Source organism: Myiozetetes cayanensis, unplaced genomic scaffold, assembly GCF_022539395.1.
Source record: "Myiozetetes cayanensis isolate MyiCay16 unplaced genomic scaffold, myiCay2020 scf1, whole genome shotgun sequence".
Taxonomy (NCBI): Eukaryota; Metazoa; Chordata; class Aves; order Passeriformes; family Tyrannidae; genus Myiozetetes; species Myiozetetes cayanensis.
The window spans coordinates 127155762-127180111 of NW_026086604.1; the positions used below are offsets into that span (position 1 = coordinate 127155762).

At 39.6% G+C, this 24350-nt stretch overlaps 1 protein-coding gene across 2 annotated transcripts; it reads left to right on the forward strand.

Moving 5' to 3' along the window:
* Positions 1-1701: 1701 nt before the first annotated feature.
* Positions 1702-7672, forward strand: TFPI2 (tissue factor pathway inhibitor 2). 2 transcript variants are annotated; one of them, XM_050326158.1, is made up of 5 exons: positions 1702-1888; positions 1989-2168; positions 2647-2826; positions 4072-4245; positions 6552-7672. In XM_050326158.1, exons 1-5 carry the CDS (start codon positions 1807-1809, stop codon positions 6635-6637), a joined length of 702 nt encoding a protein of 233 aa, XP_050182115.1. In that variant the 5' UTR covers positions 1702-1806; the 3' UTR covers positions 6638-7672. The 2 variants fall into 2 exon arrangements, with proteins under 2 accessions (XP_050182115.1, XP_050182104.1); XM_050326147.1 differs by having other exon boundaries at positions 1723-1888; positions 6549-7672.
* Positions 7673-24350: the final 16678 nt, after the last annotated feature.

Genomic DNA, 24350 nt, shown 5'->3' on the forward strand with positions numbered 1-24350 from the left:
ACGGTATTTGAATATAGTACTTACTTTGCTGCTATTGTTTTAAATGGTATCTCAATTACTTTGTTTGCAATTGAAAAAACTATGATGAAAACCAAAGCACATTGGTCTAGGACATCATATTAAAGAACATCATATTAAAATCACTCAAGAGTTTCGAGTATTAGAAAGATGACTTTTTGCTTTCTTCTGGAAATAAAAAATGTATATTTTTTTAATTTGTTTGTTCTTTCATATCAGAGGGACATAAACTTTAATATAATTGCTCTGCCTAATAAGCTGAACAAAATCCCTAAAAATGATGACACCTGTTAGTAACAGTTGTATCTATAAAATTCTAAAGCATGGCAGATGTGTCCCATCATGATGACTCAAACTGTACCAGGGTTTATTTTCTTATCACTAAAGCACCCACTTATCCTTTGGCAACTACAGATTCTAAAAGAAAGGAGTAGTTCTGTAAAAGGAGAGGAAGAGATGCCATTCATATCCTTTCAGAAGGTAGGTGGGGTAGGAATTAAATTTGCTTCTTTCTTGCCTTTAAGAAAAATAAAATTGTATCAGAAAACTAGGTTGTAATCCTCCATGGTATAAGAAAAGCAGAGAAGTCATGGAGAGAAAGTCAACTCCTGAAATAATCAGGGTGCTATGAAGTTCCCCCTCCTTACAGCCCCTACTGACTCTGATTCTTTCCTGCAGGCCACAGATTTCCAGGGCCCTGTATCTCAACCCCATCGAGGGCAGCGCTGGCCTGCAGGGCTGGGGCCAATGCCGCTGCTGTAAAGGCAACAGAGAAGAACAATAGGAGATCAGATTATTTTGTTGTTATCTATGGAAAGCATGCCTAATTTGCAGCCACTCTTATCTCTCTTACTGGATTCTATCTGGAGTAAACACTAATTAATGTAATGTCTCTAACAGATTAGAGAGGGAAAAGCATGCTGTTCGCTGCTCATCCCTTTCTTCCCCTGATCACACCCCATTGCCTGTTGGGGTTAAAATCTGCAGAATAAGCCAAGTCATGATATTTCCTGAAATCCATCTCTCTTTGCACTGGCCAGAGGTGTCATCGATTAATCCCCGCGGGTTTTCCCAGAGTCCAAGCCCTTTTGACGATGCCTCGGTTTTCTCAAATTCATCAGCGTTTTACACAACGGTATTAAACTAATTACGCGCGTTTGCTTCAGTGGCACTCGCTAGGCAGCCTGTACTTGATCCGGCTGTATCAGGACCTGCAACAGGCTCATCGTTTGATTTTTGGCGTCCCACCGCCCTCTACCCGGAGCCTCCGAATCGGGAGCGGCCTCAGGGGGGCAACGGCGAAGGGGCGGGTAAAGAGAGAAGACTTTCGCTAAGTGACCCGTCACGGATTTCGCCGTGATTAACAGGAAATGCACTTTGAGCATCATCCCGTAATGTGATGGGGGCGGGGGACGTGGACGGGACCGCCGGGGACCCCAGCCAGCTCCCCGTAGCCCCGCAGCGGGAGCCCCTCCGCCATGGGCGGTGCAGCCCGACGCGCATCCAGTCCCGGCGGCGCCCCTCGCCTGATCCCGCCGCTCCCCCCGACGGCGGCGGGGCAGGGGGCGCTGCCCGCGCCCCCCGGGCACACGCAGGCGCGGAGCTGCCGCGCCCAGGTGGCGGCCGGGTCAGCGGGGACCTTCTGCCCCGCTGAATCAGACCTTCCCCTCCCACCACATGCGCAAGGAGGGAGGCGGCCCGGGGAAGTCGCCTGGGTGCATATAAAGCGCTGCCGTCGGGCCGTCCAGCGCTGCTCGCTCTTGGGATCTCACTGCCGCCCGCCGCGACATGGACACGGGCCGCCGCCTGCCGCTGCCCGCGCTGCTGCTGCCGCTGGCCTGCGCCGCCCTGGCACAGCGCTCCCTCACAGGTAGGAGCGGGCGCTCGGCGGGACCCCGCGGGGAGTGCGGGGGGGGCTGGGGCCGCCTGTGCCGGCAGTGGCCTGAGCCCGTCGCTGGTGTCTCCCGCAGAGAAGCAGCGCGCCTGCCTCCTGCCCCCCGACGACGGCCCCTGCCGCGCCCTGGTGCCGCGCTGGTACTACGACAGGCACACGCAGAGCTGCCAGGAGTTCACCTACGGGGGCTGCTACGGCAACGCCAACAACTTCCTCACCTTCGACGACTGCGAGAAAAACTGCTGGACTATCAAGAGTGAGTCCAGGGACCGGCAGTGCCCCAGAGCGCCCCAGGGTGGCAGGGGGCTGGAGGGGACCTGCGGGGACACCGGGGAGGCTGCACACCTTGCGGGATGCTTTGAACCCACCTGGTGTATCAGCATCGTAGAATTGTTAATGTTAGAAAAGACCTTTAAGATCACCGAGTCCGAGTGATGTCCCTCCTGTTTGTTACTGCTTCTTGCTGATGTCAATTTTAGGCAGAGAAAGTAGAATGAGTTGTCTCAGAGATGACATGTGGAATTTATCTACTAATGTAATTTAATATTGCACTCACTGGCTAATCAATGCATCAGATTCCTTCTGTAAACCTTATCCCACTTTATTAAAGAATGCAGGTGGGACAAGCTGGGACTTGCTTGCAACAAGTAACAATGTTTTACCTACACTTCCATGTTCTGTCTGTGAAGAATGAAGGGTTGTTTTTACAGATGATGAAATTATTTCTATTGCAGAAGTACCCAAATTATGCCGGCTGGAGGCTGATGGAGGACCTTGCAGGAGTCATCTAAGAAGATACGCTTTTAACTTGAGCTCAATGAGGTGTGAGGAATTCATCTACGGTGGCTGTTATGGAAATGGCAACAACTTCAGAGATTTGCAGTCTTGTGTGGACCACTGTCTGCCAGAAAGAAGTAATGGTTGTTCCAAATTTTTAATAAAATAGATGGTTTAAAAGTGATATGAAGGTGATACTTTATTTGATATTTTCCTCTGGATACCCATACAGAGGTATTTTTGAAGACTTCTGTGAAGTAGATGTTTATATTGCCCACATTAATTTTAATGTGTAACTTGTCTCAGCTGTTACTGAAAGAGCAAAAATGCTGTGGCCTAAATACTGCCATGGCTAAATGCAACCAATTTCTTGACTTCTAGAGTCAAGGTACAGCTCTAGCTGAGGGGAAATAACAGGGTTGGAGATCTGTGTTGAGGCAGATGTGTCAGACATTGTGGCAGTCATGCTCAGGGCAGTGATACTGTAATATAAAGCAGAAATACCTTTCTAAAATTCAGGCCTGAGATGGTGTTAGGAGAGATGGTTTTGGCACTCAATAGCTCAGATTCTGATAGAAGTTTTGCCTGATGTGATTCTTCACTGTGTCTCCATACGAGCTTTAGATAAGAAAGGTCATAACAATGAGTGGGTGACTATAGCTAAGCGTTGTTGTGACCACCAGGTTAATGTCCAGTGCAAGATAGGATCTTTGAAGAAGAGGGGTCTACCAGAATGTATCAAAGCTGTCACTGCTTAACCTTTATTAGTGCTTGATGACAGTTATCTGTGGCTGATGACAGACTGTCGGCATTTTCTCAGGTGAATGGGGAATTATTTTTAATTTCTCTGTTACAGGTCCAGTGAGCTGATAAAAGGTTTACAGCAGGAAAAGTAAAATTCTGTTGAGGCAAAATAAAAAATGATTCTTTTGAGAAAAGTGGTGGAATTTGTATTTTTTGCTGAAAACATACAGAATTTGCTGGCAAAATCATAACAAAATAGTGCCTTTATTTTCTCTACAGAGGTTATTCCACTGAAATTATTGTTATATTCCTATATACATGGAGTAAGACTATGTAAATATCTCAACCGTCATATGCATGATACCACAAATGGGGAAAGCTGATGAATTTCACTCATGGGATAGTAATCCTGTTTTCTGGGGTGGTCTGTTGCTTTTTCAAATTCACATCTCACAGGAAATAGATATAGTAACTCTCTGAAATCACTGGTAATAATCATGTTAATTCACTGGGAAAAAGAGCAGTTTAGACACAAAATTTATTGCAGGGTAAATTTTAAGAAGCCAGGGACAGGGATTACATTTATATAATTTTTCTTCCTTGCTCTTTTGTTTTTCTTCATCCTTTTTTTTCCCAAGCTGGTCCCTTGCTGTGCTATAGCCCAAAGGATGAAGGATTGTGCTCCTCCTCTGTGCCTCGCTATTACTACGATGCCAAGACTAAATCATGTAAGGAGTTCAAATACACTGGCTGTGGTGGAAATGCCAATAACTTTGTTACTGAAATGGATTGCTACAATGTCTGTAGAAAAGGTAAGATTTTTTGTATTTTGTCAATCACAAGCAGATAAAGCGATCCATGTACAGCAACCAGAGTTCAGAGTGTTCTTTTGCTTGCCTTGGCTTGCTACAAGGGTATGCTTTTTGCATGTTGGACTTGATGTTTTCAAATTCAGGGAAAATTAAAATGCAATGCTAAATCCTTCTGGCAAGATCAGTGCAATGTGAGGTGGTTACACCGTGTATGAATTAAGTATAGAGAAGACCACACAAAAAGACTAAGCCTACTTACTGGAACCCACAAGGAATCAGTCTTTACAGTACTTGCATGAACATAAATTAATATTTCCTTTTATTCTGGATATTTTTTGAATAAGATTAAAGTGAGTTGTGAAATCAATTTACCTTTTCCCTTAGTATTTTCAGAAGTTACCATCCTACCTCGATTCCCTGCTGTTAATACCCATTTCCTATTCCCATTACTAAAGATTTCTGCCTCATCAGTTGTGCTGAGTAAACTGTTTCTGTGGCCATGGGGGGAAGACTTGGAATGATAATTGATTTTTCCTAATGGTTTTATTTAAACCAGCTACTGGCTGTGCTTGTAAATCAAAACAGTTGCGCTTTTACTTGCAGTCATATGTTCTTACCAGCTATTGCAAGTTTTAATACTCTAATTAATATGATATGAAAATAAATGAGAGAGAGAAAAGCATAATTGTGTGTTGCTCCCTGGAATACTCAGGAAGCAGCCATAGCACAGTATTTTAAAAATTGATACTAATGGGAAAATAATTTAAAACTGTATCTAGCATGTACATTGCTTTTGGGAAAAAAGGAAAAAAGAAAAACCTAAAAAGTAGCTTTGTTTTAAACATGAAATGCATGAGAGTGGAGTACTTCAGCATTGAAGATGTGTAGTCAGAAGGCTTAAGCTGGAAGATGATTCTTCTGGAAATCAAGGGCTGGGGCAAGGATTACACCCCAAGCACTGTCCTCAGAAATAAAAATATTGCTTTCCAGTTAGTCATGACAGTAATATTTCTGTGGTTGACAAGCCTGAGTGTGTCTCTGCCATTGTAGTATTATAAGGGAGTCTTTAATAGCATGCTAAGTTTATCTGAGATGCTTGTGATTATCTAATTTGCATCTATTGCTACCTGTGAAGTGGTAGGGCCAGGCTCCAGTCTGGAGAGTGCAGGGAGAGAGGAGGAAGGAAACTACCTCTTCAGCATCTGACTTCCATGCTCTGTCCCTGCCCATGCCCAGCCAGATCCACCTGCGTGTTCTTTCTTCCACACTTTTTTTTTTTGTGGAAGAAAGAAGTAGGGAAACTCTGCCTGTCTGGTAACTGAAGCACCAGGATAGCCAAACATCAAGTATCAGTTACAAGCTTTTTCACCAACTTCTGAATTTCACAATTCAGTAAGGCTTGGTACAGCCAAAGACCAAAGTTAAGGGCATAATTAGGGCTAATTAACGTACTGCTGTACATATTCATTTCTGTAGCTTGGCAGTGCACAGCAATATTAAGCAAATAATTCAGGCAACTTAAGCCACTCCTCTCCTACTCCTAAGATTTCCTCCTCAGCATCTTTCTTGTTACCTTCTGGAGTCTCAAGTTGAATTCAGTTGACCTTCCCTGTGCAAATATACAACTGCTTACTAAATTAATCTGTAGTGTTTTGAGTGATAAGGTTTCTGATTAATTTAATTTTAAAAGGTTTACATTGGAAAAGAAAACAAATGTTTTGGGGTGACAGCAAAAGGATTGAGAACTGCTGCTAGTACATAAGTAGCAAAAAGACAAAGATTTTCTGTCAAAAGTGTTTTCTGAACTGAACTTACACATTTCCTGCAGCCTTTGTAAGCATTTCTGGAATTAACTCAGGCCACTCTGCAGCTTCTCTGAGTTATATGCAGAAACACAAATTTCATCTTTTCATGTCCCATAAGCACTGGTTATATTTTAGCCTTTACCCCACTGTTCAGAGAAATGTAGTAATGGTTTGGGGGTTTTTATTTGTGTATGGTTTTTGGTTTGGTTGTTGGATTTTTTTTTTTTTTAAGAGCAGTATATTTAGTTTCATTCTGCTTCACTAGATAAGGACAGCTAGATAAGACTTTGATGCCTGCTTAGGAAAAGAGCAAAAGGTGAACACATTGGAGATCTTACAGTGTGAGAATAGGGTGTGCAGAACACATTTTACAGTTTCTGTTTTGTTTGTTATTGGACAACTCCTAGAACAGCATAATGAAAAAAACCTCTGCAAACAATAAAGAGTAGTAACAGTTTTGTCATGCTGTTTCCTTAACTGCCTCCTTTGTTTTGTTAGCAGGGACTCAGAAACCAAGAATCAACAAGCCAATGAGTGTATATCGCAGAAGAATGATGAGAAAACTGATCAAAAAACCTCAGATGTAAAACCAGAAGTCTTAAAGCTGATATGTACTTGGATGTTTGAAACACCTTCTGTTGATTTCACTTTCTTCTTTTGTAAGGTAGTTTCCACACAGTTTTATACTGACATGGTTCTGTCTTTCAGAACTCATTTTTATCCAACTTACTTTTTTATAAAGAACTGCATTTAATAGAGGAATGAACCTAAGTTTGGTTCTTCTGCTCTGTTGTCTTTGCAATAATAACTGCAAATAACTGTCTTTGGCAAAGACAGTTGTTTAGATTTCCATGGTTTTATGGGAGAATGTCACTACTGCCTTAGGAGAATATTACAGGTGTTGCAAATCAATTAAAATTTGAAAAATCAATTGTCTCGTAGGGTAACTGAGGAGAGAACAACAGTTAAAGTCTGGCATGGATTTTTTTCTTTTTGTATCCTCTGCCTACTAAAGAAAAGGAACTTTTCAAAAGTATTTTCAGAGATCTATTGCCCTGCCATTTTACACACAGTTTGGCACTATCATTTAAATAGACTGTCTTTTACAGTTAACATTCATGGTCAAAGCTTTCAGAAGTCTTCATAACAGAAGAAGAAGTATGAACTTGAATCCAGTTCATCTCATAAGAGAGAATTGGGAATAGGGATACAGTGATAAACACTGACAAAGGCAACAAATAAGCTAGTCAAGTGTTAAAATAACAATGTAGCTATTACCTTTCATGACATTTGAAATTTCTGTTAAGTTACACTTCAGATTCTTGTATGACATAAATCAGCGTATTTGTACTGATTTTATGCTGATTACATCTGCAGAGGCTCTTGATATTTGTGTTAATGCAGTGGCTGTTAGAGCAGAACAGAAGAAGCTTCTGTAAAAGTGTAATCCCTCTTTTGAAGGCACCCTTTTATTTCTTATTGTAGATTATGCCTATGGTGATATTGCACATTCTTGTATGTTTTGTATTTCAATCATGTCTGCATTTCAATTTATTTCGCCTACAATATTTTCTAAATATAAAGTTGTAAGTAATGTTAATAAAATGTTTTTTTGGGAAAAAGAGAGTTTGTTCTGTCATTATATGAGTTACAACCAGCAGTATGTGTAATGGAACCTATTATTTGCTAATTATGACTCTAGCAGGGTTTAGTTGTCTCTTCAATCGTTTCCTTATACTGAGGTTTTCATTTGAAGAAAGCCAATAAATTGCATAGATGTCAGCAGTTTTTGTGGCTCAGCTGGCTCTCTAAAGAGCTTCTCTCAAAGGTGTGCATAGTTAAGCTGATGGTTTGCTGCTGGGTCTCACGTTGGATGTTGCATTATCTGGGTGACATGTTGCTTGCTTGCTTGAAATTACATTGGCTGTCAAAAAAATTCAGGTGTGTACTTAATACCCATTTCGGAGAGGCAATATGATGGGCAAACTAGTCAAGATTTTTTTCTTACTGATGTTTCTCTCACTGCTGGATTTTTAATTAGAGCAGTTGTCTGTGCTTGCCGTGGTTTTCTACCACTCCATTTCTTGTTCTTGGTCTCAAAACCCTTTCTTATTTCAATTAACCTATTGCTTATTGCAGATGAATGAGGACACTGTGACGGAAAATTACAGGTAACTGGTGACACAGTTTTAAGTGTTTGTCCCAGGCCAAACCTCTTTTTTGGTAACCAGCCTTCAAACAGAAAGGGGCTAGTCTAAACTCGCTGGGGGAGCCACAGCACTGCCTGTATCACTTCCTCTGCATTGTGAATTTTGGCCATGCTGTTTAGAGTAGGAGCTCAGAGTGTCCTCTGAATATTTTTTCCAATCTAACACTAGCATTTGGGGCACCTCAGCTGCATTTGCTGCAGATTTCTGACCAGGGCTTATAGTAACACAAGGCTGTTTCAGAAGTTAAAGTTCAGTTTAGACATTGTTTTTAACTGTAGGGGATCACTGTCTTTTAACAACATCAGCACGGAGTATAGTCTCTCACAACACGTTTGAGAAATTAGTGTTACTCCTTATCTCTCTGGGTCTTTGACTTTTGCAGGAGTATCTTTGGATGGGATCCAAAAGTGGAAGTGGACCTGAGATTTAAAGGGAGGCTAAAACCAGAGAGCAGCTTCAGCTCACTGGAGACTTTTTGGTCTTGTAATTGAGTGCCTTGTCACACATCATGACATGTCCTGAGCAATGCAATACACAGCTAGTGTCCCGGAAAGGATCCAAGAGTTTAGTACTGTTTTACTTATGTCCTGTCAGGGGCTCAGTGAGAGCTCTCTTGATGGCCTGGATGCTGCAGTGGCCACTGCAGCCCTTTGTTATGTGGCTACTCCACAGGTGCTTTCTTTCCTTGCATGAAAACATGATTTAAATTCTAAGAAAAAACATAATTTATAGTCTAAGGGTATACTGCTACTCAGTGAAATATCAGAAGCTTGGGTTTTAATCCCTTATCTACCTCATATCACGCAGAAATTTAATGTAAACAATCTATAATTTCCACAAGGTTTCCTAATGAGCAGACTCTAGAGTATTCTGGAGGAGGATGGGAGGGCAGGGGAAGAGGAAGGAGGGAGGCCATGGAAGTTTTTTCAGTCCTTTATTGAAGCTATTCCATAAATTGTACCATATTTTCAAGTAAATGCTTTAATCTCTTCTTTCTTCTTTTTTTTTTAAGCTACAAAGAATTTCAGCTGTCACTGTGCTGTTTTGCTTCACATTCTTAGGTTACTCTAATATCCCTTCAGACTGCTGTGACTTTGACTAATCTAAATAATTATCATCTACAGCCTTCTGTATGACTCATGACTTACTTCCTTTTTCAGTTTGCTGATGAAACAACACCGACCCAAGCTTGGGCCAACTGTGTTTTGCCATGTTGAAAATTAATGCAGCCCATACCATCCTACAAATTAGCTTTTATTATAGTAGTCAGTGTCCAGCATCTGGTGTTGTGTGTCACTGTGCAAATTTCTACTGCAGAGGAGGGAAGCAGTGATTATAATCAGCTGGGTTCATCTTGTCTTGCATAGGCAAACTGCCACTGAAACTCATAACTAGTGATTTGCATGGGGCAGTCATACCTGCCACTGAAAAGTAGTTGCTGGAATAAGCAGATTTTAATAAACTGCATTGCAACATCACTGCCCTTTAACTTTCATTATGACCAGTCCATTTTGTAGTGATAACTTGCAAAGAACTTGTGAAGAACATAAAAAGCTGCATAAAAATGAAAAACTGCACTGATTTTTTTATCATAGATCTGTGACAAGGAATTGCTTTGTAAAGTATTTCCAGAGAAGGAGAGTGGCTTCATCGTTATATTTCAACAGAATTTCAAGTGTTAAAAAGAGAAAAGGAAAGAAAATCCGTGGGGAATATTGCGGAATCCCTATGGTAATATTTTTATCAATAAACTCAATGATGGCGAAAGGAAATTCACCCATCTCATTATAACAGTGATTTGGCCCAATAAATGGCTTTCTTGCAGTTCCGTACTTTAGGAGTAAACTGGCGATGAATTCAGCTTGTATCCCTGGAGTCAGATTTCTGGTTACCAGAAGCATCCCTGTTTCTTTGCCACTTCTCATCAGCTGAGGAGGTGAAAAAACATATATATTTTTTTTTTTTTAATCATCCCTTAGAAATAATGTGCCCTTTAAAAAAAAAAATTATAAAAGTTCCTAAACTTGTCTCAGATTACAGATGAGAGATTGTATCCCTAAGATCTAAGTCAGCCATACTCCTGAAGGCAGCTGTTCTGATCCAGGCATGGATAACAAATCGGTTCTACTAGATGAATGTAGTCAAGCTATGACTGTGAATCTGGAAGAATCACATTATGGATGTGCCAGAATTATTATGGATTTACATTAATGTTATTAAAAGCAAAATCTACCTCGTTATCTTTCTAGAAAGAAAAACTATCACTGGCAATAATTAGTGCAGAGATACTTGCATCTCTCATTTTTCAGTGTATGGTGGTCCTGTACCGTAATGTCTGTCATCTGATAAATTACTTAATTGCTGAGGAGAAGGGTGTTAATCATAGTATATACAGCCTAATGAACAGCTATGATATTTAAAAAGTAAGCTATGTAAACAAGATGCATAAAAGCATGCTGTTTGAAGTATTAGCCTCTGATGTGACCATGAGTTATAATTTCCAAATTATTTGGAAATAAGCATTTGCAGCTCATGTGTGAACTATTTATAAAAGAGAGATAGTTCAGGCAAGTTAACTAATTTATGAAATATAAAGCATTGTATCTATTATGTGGGAATAAACCAAGTCACTTTTAATGAAGGTTCCCTTTGTACTGGCAGCGCTGACCATAATTTCAGATGAATATGGACAAAACGAATGTCTTCCAGACAAATAGGATTAAGTGCCTAACTGCTTGTGTGTGGAGGGTTTTGAAAGCAGTTTCAGCTCACAGCACATCACGTTGTCTGATTTGGGGGGCTGAACTTCGATCTGGTGAGCATACAGTATTATTGAGCCTTATTATTTTCTCAGGCCAAATCCTCATTAAGTGCCTTAATATATTAACTACAAGTTAAATTCTTTAATATTTCTGCCAGCTGAATTACAATGGTTTTGCTCAGTGAGCTTTCTTGAGGGGAGTGTATTACTCGGGAAGTTTGCAGCATCTTTCCTAAGATGGCAATGCCTGTTTACGTTTTTGAAAGCTTAGTGTGAAATGCAGTACTAAAACTCATAAGTATCTAATAAATGCTTATGAACACCATTGTCTATGGGATATTTTTTTCTGTGTGTGGGAAGCAAGATAAAGAGGATAGATTATACTAATAAAAGCTATTTAAATAGTCAAGAGAGTAAAGGCATTTACTGGCATTACCAAAGCACAAAAGAGCTTTCCATCATCACAGTAATTTTCAACAAGGAGGAATCTTGAGTTTTACTGATCTTGAAGAAGAATATTTTATAAAAATGCCTCCAGTAGAAAGCAGCTCAACTAGCAAGGCTTTTTTCCTCTTTCTTCCTGAAAGGGGGAGGGAAATCTCATGAGAAAAACAGTTATGACAAAAGGGTATTTATTCTCTCTCATGGATCTAGGCTGCTACACTGGAGAACCTGTACAATCTCCCCTGTGCCACCCAAAGGGATCCCACCACAGTTTCAACAAGAGCTGGAGTGAGTCCAAAAACTTCAATAACTTCCATTAAGTGCAGAAACATGGTCTGGCACAGAACAGGATTCCCTTGCAGCAGCACATGTATCTGCTTTACCTGAGGTCTACTTTGCTGGTGTTCATCAGTGGGTGCAAGCAAATAAAAAAAGGCTAAACAAAAAATTTCCGACCTTTGTTTCAGTGCCTGCAGAGTTGCTGGATGTATGATGTGAAGGACTGCATGCTCAGGTGGGGCAACTAACTCATTGCTTTACTCCAGTATGTCTTCAAATAGGATTAGAATTAAAACTACTATGAAGCCTATTCTATAAAATACTGGAAAAATATCTGTTTTAATATTAAAAGCATTTTCTTGATTACGTTTTATCAGGGTCTGTTGCTCCCAACTTTGTCAAGACTCTTCTTTTTAAGTCTAAAGCAATGTTCAGATAATTAGAGGTCAGTTTATATTGAAGGAAGGAATTTGAAATCTCCTTAGTATGGTTTAATTTCATCAGATAGCTTGGATATTCTACTTTCTGTTATACATTAATAGACACCTAAGTGTAACTTTTGCATTGGCAATTAAAATGTGTTCCTTAACTGGTCTCATAATAGCTATTTTGCATTCTTCTAGTGTGAATTAACTTAAGCAGTACTAAAATAAAACAGCAAAGTATGAATCACATAAGTTCCAATTATCATAAAACTTTTCTAAGCCAGAAAGACTACAAAAAAATAAACGACTCACTGAAGTAGAGCTCACCTTATTCTGTTTTCTAATTTTATATTTTCTTCTTTAATCTGGGACTAAAAAAAGATTACAGACTCTGCAGTTATGCTGATGGAAAGCTGTACTTGATCTCCAGATATACAATAAAGAAGCTCTTTCCAAACCTATTGCAATAGAGCTGACAGTCATCCAACTCTTTATTGCCTCATTTTTTGAAGAGACACCTGCAGTTGTTTTATCCCCAAAGACATGAATGCCTTTGAATAGAACAGTGAGCACTCAGTAGCATTCAATATTGAAGTTTTCTTTTTTCTCAGTTTTGAGAAATCTGATTTCTCAAAAATTGCTTTCTGATTTCAGCCCATAAAGTGTTAGGGAGGAGTGTGCTGAGCCTCAGCTGCAGAGGGTGAGGCTCCAGACCTCATAGCCTCAAAATGCCCTTGAACTGTTTATTGCTGAAACCCTCAGCTCTGTGAAGAAGCTACTGAGAAATAGCTCAGATGGCTTTGTGGAGAGAAAAGAGGTGGATCATATCTTAAGCACTTGAGAAGGGTAAATCAGAGGAAAATAAGATAGTCGCAGTTCTTACACACTCCCTCCTGATCACAAGAGGTATTTTTGAAAGCTGTGCAGCAATGTTCATTCCTTGGCTAAGGAATCCTAGGCTGGAAGGAGGAGGGGAGAGCCGTCTTTGACTCACTGCATTTCCTCCTGCTTTGCACACTTGAACAGCCTCTGCCTGCACCATGTTCATGAAAAAACCAGGAACTGCCAGACCCAACCGTGTTCTCAGTGCTTATTATCCTGAAGAACTGCAAACTCCTTTCAGCCCAAACTTTGCAATGAGTATGAATGACTGTCTTAAGTGAAGTAATGCTGAAAATGCAAATAAGTTTCTGAGGACGTCACAGAAAAACTAAGGATACAACAGAGTCCATCCTTCTGGGTACACAGGGCACTTCCCATTGCCATTGCTTGGGGAAATCCCTATTCCCAGTGCAGGTCACAGCCTGTGCTGGGAGCATTGCTTTGATTTGAGGAGGACATGGGTCTCAGTGTTGTGCGGAGCTACAGGCAGCTCACTGCTAGAGACATGGGCTGAGGGTACAGAGCAAGAGGAGTAGGGCCCAGGGAGGGACACAGGGCTGGGGGTGTTGCTCTGAATGGGAGTGGGGAGGTGGCTGTAGGCAGAGAGAATAATTTACATTCCTTGAGCACTACATGATAAACTTGTTGGCCATATGGTCTTATTACAGCACTATCATACACCAGCCAACATACAAAAAGCAAAAGAAATCAAAAATTCAGCTATCTGGACTCTCAAGTAAGAGCATAGACTATTAATAGAGCTTTGAAATGCATCACTCTGCTGGCCAACAAGCCTGAAAGGTAGAGTTTTTCACCTTCAGACACCTGAAAACATAAACTAATAACAATTTTGTTTTCCAGCTGATGCGATAAATCTCAGCAGCAATGAATGCTCCATAAAGCCCACTGCTGAATGGCTGTGACAGCTCTTTCCCTATGTTATTGCTGTCAAACTAAGCAAATTGGAAAAGAAAGGGCAATAAATGCATACCTGCCAGTGGTATAGATTATTGGTAGCATTCATTCACTATAGTCAAACATATTCCATTAGGATTAGGTTTGATAAAATCTATTCCATTAGGAGTAGGTTTGATAATGTCCCTTTCAGACACTTGCATAGTCATGCTCCAAAACATAATTAGGGCTGTCTTCCTGTGGGGTTTTTTCCTGCTAAATTTCCATTTAACAGTTAGTTAACATTCAAGAAAAATGCTTATTTCCCTAATCAACAGGTATGAAACTCTGCCTTGACTCAGTGCACTACCTTAATGCATATGTTTGGCCTGTATAATGTCCCGTTTACTAGTAATGGAGAGTTTGAAGTCTGTACTTTGGTCTCTGACATTTCTTCAGTTTTAGTAACGAAGAAGAACCAAAAGGAGCTTGCTGGGTAAAGAACTGCACAATACTGTATCTGTACAGAGACTGTTTGTACAGCAAAGGTGAAAACAGAAGGGATCAAGAAACAAAGACTGCATTTACAAAGGTGTTTGATTTGTGGGATTTTAATAAGTGCCAAGCTGCCTAACTCCTATTGACAAAGTGGGAATTTCCCGGGCACTTTTAGGAAGTGTGTAGGGCACCTTATCTCTATCCTTGGACATTCCTATCTATCTTAATTTATTAAGGTAAATATCTTTAAAATCTGGTTCCACCTCATTTTCAAAGTGGTTGAAGACCAGATGGTTTACAGTTCATGCAAAATGTCCTGCTCAGAATCACACAATTTGGCATTGCCTAACATTAGGACTATTTCCCTTCTTGTGTGCTAAGTGCCAGGATCTCACCATGCAGTGCTCAGCTGGTTAGGTCACCAAGAAAAGGATATGAAGAATTCTACCTATTAGGTGGGCAGCTGTCTATAATGGGAAAGCTGAAAAAGAGGAAAATAGGTGAAAAATGCACATATAAATACCCAGTTTGAAGAACTGGACAGAAATGAGTGTCTCCATCTATGCAGAATCTAGCAGAGACTGGGCAGAGACTGGGCCAGATCCCAGTCTCTGCTACCTTCTGCCTTTGAATCCATAAATTTGAGGGAGGGAATTTTGTAACTTTGGGAGTTGCCCAAAAATTAATTCATTTGAATAAAGAAAAAAAATAGTATAAATTCCATAAATGCTGCAGCATGAGAAAGTATCAAGATGTGAACGACCCCTGTTTTCAGATTTACAAACCAGAAACCTGTCTGGTATTTTGTGTAATCAAAACCACACCCTTTTCTACTCAGCTTTGATTTATTAACTAGAAAGCTTCCATATCATTCCCTCTTTCCATGGTTGCTCATACTATCTGCAGTTTTAGATAACATAAAAGAAAGTTTGCTGTGCCAAAGATGGTAATGATTATAATTTCCATTTTTTAACATAGTTATCATTTTTGTATTTCTACTTTATGTGTTTTCCAGTTCTGAAATGAATCATACATGGAAAAAAATAAAACCCTTCTTATTAAATCGGTCTCAGAATACCAAAAAAACCCCACATCTACCGCACCCTGTGATTAATACATTAATCCATCTTTCAAAACAAGCAATCTAATTAGCTTGCAAACAAGAATATGACGCACACGTGGCTCTTCAAACAATCTTGACATACTGAATATTTTGGACTCCTGCAATACACAGCCTTTCACTTGTGTCTTCCAGTTCCAATAAGACTCAGTACCAGAACATTTTTGATCTTGAAGGTTGGTCGATGGAATGAGCTCCTGGTTCAAAGCTGGGAAGCAAAGAGCAGATCCCTTTGAGGAAAGCTGAAATTTCAAGTGCCTCTAACTGGCACCCCTGAGCAGAGTTGACTAAAAAATATGGAGTTTTAAAAGATTTGAGTGCTGTCATTTGGCTTCTTCACGAGGACTAAAACACAATCAATGGCTCCTACCATATATATATATATATTTGTATACATGACAAAGAAGGAGAACTGATGGAAGAAGAATACCTGGTGAAGATTGCAAGGACAGATATGTCTGTCAGCTCAGTTAGGGAAGCTGTACCACAAGAGGTCACAAAGCCATGTAAAGTAAGGGTGATAGTTTGCTGGTGGGGGAGAGGGGGTGAAGGAGGGGCTGGGAGTGAAGCTGAATTTAATATATACCTATCATGCAATTGAAAAGCAATCCAGAAAAAGTACCAAATAAAACTTTACCATTCTATTAATAATAATACAATTAGCTTTAAATATTTCTGAAAAATCAACCAGAATAAACAGGCTTTTTAATCTCTTATTTAATAACTTTTGTCCTTAGGTGATGGTTGTGGTTTTTTCCCTGTTTATGTCCAACTCTGCTGCCATGTCACAAAATGTCAGAAATGGGACTGAGTGTGGGGTAACCCTTACGGTCTCTGTCATGGCACCCACAGTCTCAGTCCTTTCAGCTAATGGAGATGCTGCTGCACTGAATTAGTCCTTGTCATCATCCAGCAGGGATGTTTTCTGGTACCAACTTCTTGAATTTTTGCCTTTTTGCTAATATTTTTTGGCACAGACTACGATATAACTGGATTTTTTTATTCTCTTTTTCTTTTTTTTTTTCTTCACATTTCAACACAAAACCACAAGATGTTAGCTGTGTTGTTCATGACTTTGTTTATTTTTGAAATCTGTAAGGAACACAACCAGTTTCTAAGACTTAAATTCTCCCATTGACTGCTGAAAAAGAGGAAAGCTACAAATGCCGCAGCAACAGCAAGGAAGGTGGATGCTCTATCACATTTACCTGTGTCTGACAAGGTGTATTCTGTCACACCTAATAGCTGGTTAGTGGCTGGGATGGGTGGAGAGTAGCATGAGAAAATACATATACACCTTACATGATGAGTAATGGTTCTTGCCTTGGTTCCCTGAACATGAGCTGAATCAGAAAGCACTTACAGGGTGTCCTTGTAGCAGATTATGGGAAAGGCCAGAGATTTGGGTTCATGTGGGTCCAGTCATGCTAATAAAACAACAGGGAGGTTCACAAATGCATTGATGGTTGAGAATGACCAACATAAGGGTAAACCACAAACTGATGGAATTCATCCTATAGAAACCACACAGTAAGGAACTTATGGAAAGCAATCAGAGCACTCTGTATGTGTGAAATGCAGGCCTGGCAAGCAGTGATGCTTGTCATACCCAAAGTTTCTGTCCTTCGGTTAATCCCAAAGTCTCACTGGTGATGCATTGTTGGTTCCTCCTATGCTGTGCTGAGAACAATGGAGGTCCTTTCATGACCATTCTGCCAAGAAGGAAAGAGAGGCCAAATAGTTTCTTCCACTGCTGAGCTGGAACAGAAATAAAAGTCTATGTTTTAATGCAGACTGGTATTGTAATATTGAATTGCCTTTCAAATGTATCATTTTTAGTAAAAAAGTACAAGAGTAATCAAGTCCAACCAAAAAGTCCATAAAGTAAGGAAGCAAAATGCTTTGTTCCTTTCTTCCCTCTGAAGTGTACAGAGAAGTATGTTCTCACTAAACAGTCAGTCTCACTCAGACTGATATTTCCCAACACAGTTTGTTTCTTTTGTAATGCTTTGAAAAAGCCTAGTCAGAGATTTCACATATAGCCTGTACATATATACTTTTCATGTCAATGAAAAACACTGGAAACCTGACAGATGAAAAATTCATATGTTCATTTGACTGAGAAGTCACAAAGAAATACAGGCAAAACCCAATGTTGTATCATGTAAAGATCTGCAAGGCCTAGGAGTCCTTTCAGGGTGCTTACATGTCCACCATTAACACAGTTATTAGGGAGGATTAATCTACAGGCAAGCGCCCTTTATTTGAGGCATTGGGGCCTTTAGTTGAGTGGATAAGTGAACATAAAGAAAGTGTTTCAGCTTCTGCAGGTGCACAGATTCCTGCAGATCCATATTATCCATCCCTGTGTTGCAACCCCAGGGCTTTCAGCCTGGAGGTACCAGCCAAGTCTCAGCCTTACATGAAGGCACCAAGGCTGCTGCTGGCCTGAACTGACTTTAAAAACATTGTGAAGCTGCATTTTCTTGACACTGCACATGAGCCAGGATATCCCATCAATAGGAAAACTGGGGACATTTTGGTCCCCAGCACATGGATGATCCTCAAGTCACAATCTTGCAGGTGATTCATTGTCAGTTCTACTTAGGCTGTCCTATGAACAAGGAAGGTCCTTTCATGATCACAGTGCAAAGCAGGAAAGAGAGGCCATGTTCTGTAGTACAGTTAAACATGTTACTTGCAAGTTGAATCACAGAGGACCTAACTGATTTGACTAAAATAGAAGAGAAAGACTTTGAAATCAGGCAAATTTCAGTTTGGGAAATTCTGGTACTGAATGTCAAGAAAACCAGCCTGTTGTTTTTAGCACTACTACAATCATGTCCAACTAGATCTCAGCACAGCAAGGCAAAGCTGATCCATCTGCAAAAAGATAGATGGACATACTCTTAGTTCTTTAGCCAAGTGTTTTCTATGTCCGTGCAATTTTATTTTATATATAGTCTTATTACATACTTTTTTTTTCTTCTCTGCATTAAAGATTTAGATTCTTTGCCTTAAAACACATAGGTTTGGAATCCAGTATAATGGAAACAAAGATATTGCAGTAATGTTTGAAGACAGACACCGGTGGAATTATTTTCAGATATCGTTGACCCATTCCTATACCTCAAATCTGTTTCAAAAAATAAAATCTCACCAACTTTTTACAAGCTGCATAAATAGCCACACTGTTTTTCCAAAGCTGTATCTCCTCAGCAGTTCCTCTTATTGCACAAGAATGTCCTTTTAAACTTAAATGAACATCTTCTTTGATGTTTAGCAAAAGGCCTGGTCCCTAAAGGTTTTTCATCTAAAGGATGGATGTATAAAACACAAATTATATTAAGAAATGTATAAGCATATATATGAGCTTACTTGTATTCATTTTTTTATTCGTATAAAGTTGGTTTGGAAATCTTAATGTGGGTAATGGGCTATTCCTGTAAAGTCATAATCGTGGAAGCAAACATCTATTTTTTTAAACTAAAGTTTATTAATACACTGTAATACATTGTCTCCGGTTTAGTTTACTACATAAAATACTGCCTAGTTAGAGCTATTTGGACGAAACATAGATGGTTCCTTCACTTCTGAAGTCATATTTTCCCCAAAAGTTAAAATAGAAAGATTGGTTTATAAAGTGTTTGTGGTTGGCTTTCCTTATGCACTCCTGGTTTTATAGTCCACTGTTTTATGATGTTCCATAAAACTAACCCAGAAGCATCCTACTATATCTGTATTATCAAAAGAATAACCCTTCAGACTTTTTCCAGGTAATATGAATTGAAATTCTTGGGAATCCCATAGGATTTGGCTTTAAATCTTCTTAGCTAATTTGATGTTTCCATTTGCTTCATCAGTTTTAATTTCAGGCATGCCCTTCTACAGCCAAATATGATGATAGCATCTTTCAGAAAATCATGATAGTTTTGCTTCATTTGTTTGTTTCCCCTAAAATTTTGCTTTGCACTCTTTTAGCCCATGTAACTCAGCTTGTACTTTACAGCCTTTACTATTGATAGACACTATTTAATAACTCCTCCCACACATTTGGTAAAAAAACGAAAACCAGTTAGCAATGCCAATTAAACCAGGAAATGTTCTTAAAACATAACAACCAGGAAAAATGCTGAAATAACTCATTTCTTATAATAAGGATTTCTTTCCAAGTTTAAAAGTAATTTGAATTGCCTTGAGGACTGTCCATTTTCTCTTTTTCTTTGGATTGTTATGACTCAAAAAGATATAATGTATGGTCCCCAAAAATACAACCCTTCTGTCTGTAAAATCATTCTTTCTCAACAATGTTTTTGAGAAAGCATTTTCATGGCTCAGAAGGGGGATAAATTCACTTTTAGAAGTGGACATCCATCAGATATCCCAGGTCCTGCTGTCACTGTGCCGTGAAACTCAGCCCTTACGGTACCGTTTCTGTTTCGCTGGGGTTTGGCAGCAGATTGGGCTGAGGATGTGATCTTCTTAGGTGTTATTAGAAACAAAGTTTGGAACATGCTAGGCTGGATTTGGACAGAGAAGTCATGTGGCACTGTGGCACTGTGGGACAACGATACAATCTGAATTTCTGCTATGGAGCAGACATTACCCTGTCCCTGGTACAATTACTTCTTTATTCCATTTTGATTCTAGTGCAGCACAGAGCTGACATATTCCACAATTAAATGAAATATCATTTCACTGATTACTAGAAAACAGAATAGGAAATTAAACTCATTAATCTTGACTAAGTTTTTAAAAATACAAAATATAACTCAATTTGAAAATCATTAAAAAAGATTTATATCATTGCTCATTATAATTCATAAATGTTGAACTGCTTCAAAATAAAAATTCTCTCATCTTCCAGGAAAGCCAGTTTTCTATGAGACCAGACCTGCACATTATAATACAGCAAGAACCTCAGAGGTATTTAGGTGACCAGTTCCCGAGCTATACACACAGTTTCATGTGTTGTGCCTGCCTAACAGTCCTCAGGGACTTGGAAACCTTCCAGAGTGCTAGGCTGGCCTGTATTCCTCCTTTCCAGGGCAGGAACTCTGTGAGGCGTGCTGCTTCCCACCCAAATAATCATGGTGAGCGCTGGCCCCAGCTGCTGATGTTTCCCCCATCCTGATTCTGCTTTGCACTCCCCAAAACCTTCCCTATAGACTCTACAGGCTCCCTGCTTGCACAGTCGTGTACCACGTCACCAAAACCCACATTCACTGAGTCCTGAAGCACAACAGCTTGAAAATGGGATTCAAAGAGATAAGACTCCAATTACATCAAGACAGAAATTTTTTCTCCTTTCCTTCCAGGCTGCTGGAAATTCCAAGGAGTTTATCTTCAGAGCTCCCAGAGACTTTGAGGTTATTTTTGTGCAGACAAATTAAATTCCTCTTTTTGTGCGATGAGTATTTGTCTCATATGCATTTAATCTGAAGAAACAAATATTTGATATCCATGAAAATTTACTATGAGCCTTGATCATGACCTGTTAATGCTATATAGTGGGTGACTAATGTTACCTATCATTTAGCGAGGTACAGCACTGTTAGGCTGTAATGACTCCACCCAACAAGGCCTAGTTGCTTAACCATGACATGTTTGTGACATCTCACATGGACTGCTGTCACAATATTGCTGTGAAAAGATCCTTACCGGCTACAAATTGGCACTGATCAGCTGGATGGGTCACCTGAAAACCTGTACCATATCCTTAGGGAAATAGTAGTACTGATCCATCTTTTAGCAAATTTTCTGACTTCATTGCTGTCTTTTACATAGGAACTGACTTCCTGCTGATGAGGAAATTAGTGACTCAGTAGTTTAATGACGCAAGGAACTGTTTTGAACCATTTTGATTTCTTCTGAATTGGATGGATTAAATATTTGCAATATTACTGGAACTTCTGCCTGAGTCTTTTCCCAGATGTAATCTACATTTTCTTTGTTTCATGAACTGTTTATTCTCTGATTAAGTGCATTGGGTATCTTAAGAAATCCCTCAGGGATGGATAGGTAACAGGATGTTTCCTTGCTCTCTCTTGCATGCTTGCTTTGATGAATTACAAAGAAAGGGAGAGAAATGCTTCAGTAGGGCAAATGAAAATTGTTCTTTTATCTAATTTTATCTGCAAGTAGCCCACCTGAAGAAATTCTGCTGAGAGTGTGCCTGTACAATGAAAACTCTCTGCCTAGCTACAGAGTCACTAAGAAAGAGAATGAGAGGATAGGTAGAATATCAGTTTAGAAAGGAACAGTGAAAGATTGGGAAGACATAAGAGAAAAGACACTCCTCTGGTTAATGCCATTTCACCCTGAGTCCCATGAACATGACATTTACTTAGAGGTATTAGCTGCATCCCTGTACATGTTAGTTCAATTTCCTTTTTATCTGTAGCATTTGACCCCAGATCTCATTGTTGTACTGAACAGATAAATAAACATTTAAAAGGATATTCTACCTGAACTGGTAGAAAACATTATTTCAAGCTGTAAAAAGCCCACATAAAGGCTTAAGACAAACAAGCAAGAAATATTTCTGGCTGAAGGGCCCCATACCTGACTGACAGACAGCATTCCATGGGAGGCTTGCCTTTCAGAGCCACCATCAGTTATGTGCTCCCCAGAAAAAAGAATTTGAGAGCATTTAGAAGCTGATTTAGATAGTTTCTAGAGAGACAACACAAACATGTTACAATCAAGGGCTAAGCAAGTGTGGAAGCACTCTTGATTGTTGCTGTTGGGGGAGTTTGCATGTCCCAACCTCCTGACAGCAGCAGGGTGCCAATGCTGTGATGTGTGCTTGTCTGGGTGCCAGCAGAAGCTTTAAAGTGTGCAGGAAAAGTTCAGCTGTGTTCAAAACTTGCATTATTAGTTAAGGATGATTCACCAAGCAAAAGAAAAAATAAATTCAAGCATACCTAATCAGACTCATCTCAGTTGAAATGTAGAAATTCATTAACTACAATGACATTCTTAAGGCCTCAAAATTGTACATGAGGAAGGTTAATTCCCAGCAAGTAGTATCATAGCTGGTATTTAAGGTAGCCAGTACAAAGTGGTCTGCAAATGGGCCAGTGGGACTCAATTAAGTCTCAGAAGAGTACTGGGCTATCATTCCAGTTAGTAGTCACCACCCTGAACTCTTCCTTGAAGGGAAGTCTGTACTAAATAACATTGCTCCTACTGTTTCATCCATCAGCTCAGTGGTTACAGCCCTTAGGCAGATGTGAAGACCCACAGTCAGTTCTTTCCTCTGCTGAGACATTGTGAACCCACACATTCTTCCTAAATACTGTAGTCCTACAATGTAGTCTATTTGTAGCTGTTTCTTTCAACTTCTCTTGTGGAAATTATTTCATAATTCAGTATTCATTGAAATACAAAGATGTTACTAAACATAACTATATATCAACAGAATGTATGAAAGAGAGAGAACTGGATTACAGTAACCTGCATCAGGGAACATTTTGTATGAAAAACTTGAGTATCTGCCTTCTAAATCTCTGCCTCTTCAGAATAAAACTCAGCTTTACAATCAGATTAATCTCCCATCTCCCATGAACCCTGTGTTTATAAGGTTTTTTCATGTATGTGCTCTAAGAATGGCAGTGTCCAGGTGATTATGAGACATGGAAAAATGACAACTTGGTAAATCTTGCCAGGGTGGTTATGAGTGAGATATTGGTTTACTTCTGAACTTGTTTGAAAGATCTTTATTCTCTTAAGGTTTTTGGAGAAAAAAAAGTGGGTATCTAAAAAATTTGGAATCTCTAGTATTAGCTGGAAATCTGAGGACCTAAATTTTGAACACAGACAGCTGTAAAGCAGCTGCTGACAAGTGCACAAAATCTCTTGTATGTGTCCTTAAATCTTGCTCTTCATAACTACTTCCTGGAATGGTTCTCCTCTATTACTTCTCTGTAGCTAGTGCTGTTATACCAGCATGTGCTGCTGGTAGGGTAAATCACAGCTGTTTCACTTGTGCTTCTGCAGTTAACACCTTCAGTACCAGCCTCTTTTGAACGTTTTCAGTGTTTTATTCTATATTGCTAGTCAAATAAAGTAATCCCTAAAATTGCCTGTGAAACAAAGTGCAGTTACTGACCAAGGACTAAGTTACAGAAATGAAATATTTACTGTTCCAGATTAGTTACCTCACCCTAAATATTTCACATTTATTTCTAAATAACTGCATGTTCCCTCCAGAGAACTGACTTCGGTTTTCAAATGCAATAAATCCTGTAGGTTAAATAACTACAGCTGCTAAGCAATCATATTTTATCTGTTCTAACCAAACATTGCACAATGCAGAGAAATAACCAAGGAAGTTATCCAGCTAATCACTTACCTTTGGTAAGGACACCTTAAGGTCCTAATTCAAGGACTCCTCATCATGCTTTAAAGATCTGTTTTACAGCAATACATCCAGGTCAATTGCTAAATCAATTCCATGTCCCATGGAAAAGTAAGGTGTCATCTTGTGTTGTGATTTTAATTATCTTACACTCTTGCAGTGAACTCTCTCTTAAGCTGCACCTCTGTCAGAGAAGTGGGGGAGGGTGTTAAATTATTCAGTTTAGAAGGCTGGGTTAGATAAGTCCAGATCCCCTTATGAAATACTTATTTTAACTGTTGAACACTCTATCTTTGCAAAAAGGATTCTTGATTTTGTGGGGTAAAAGAATTGGATTGCAATTAAAATTCTGCTTTCTCAGTGATTTCTTAAATTATATCTTGAGTCTAACTTGTGTTTCCTGAACAACTAATCAGAGAAATTAT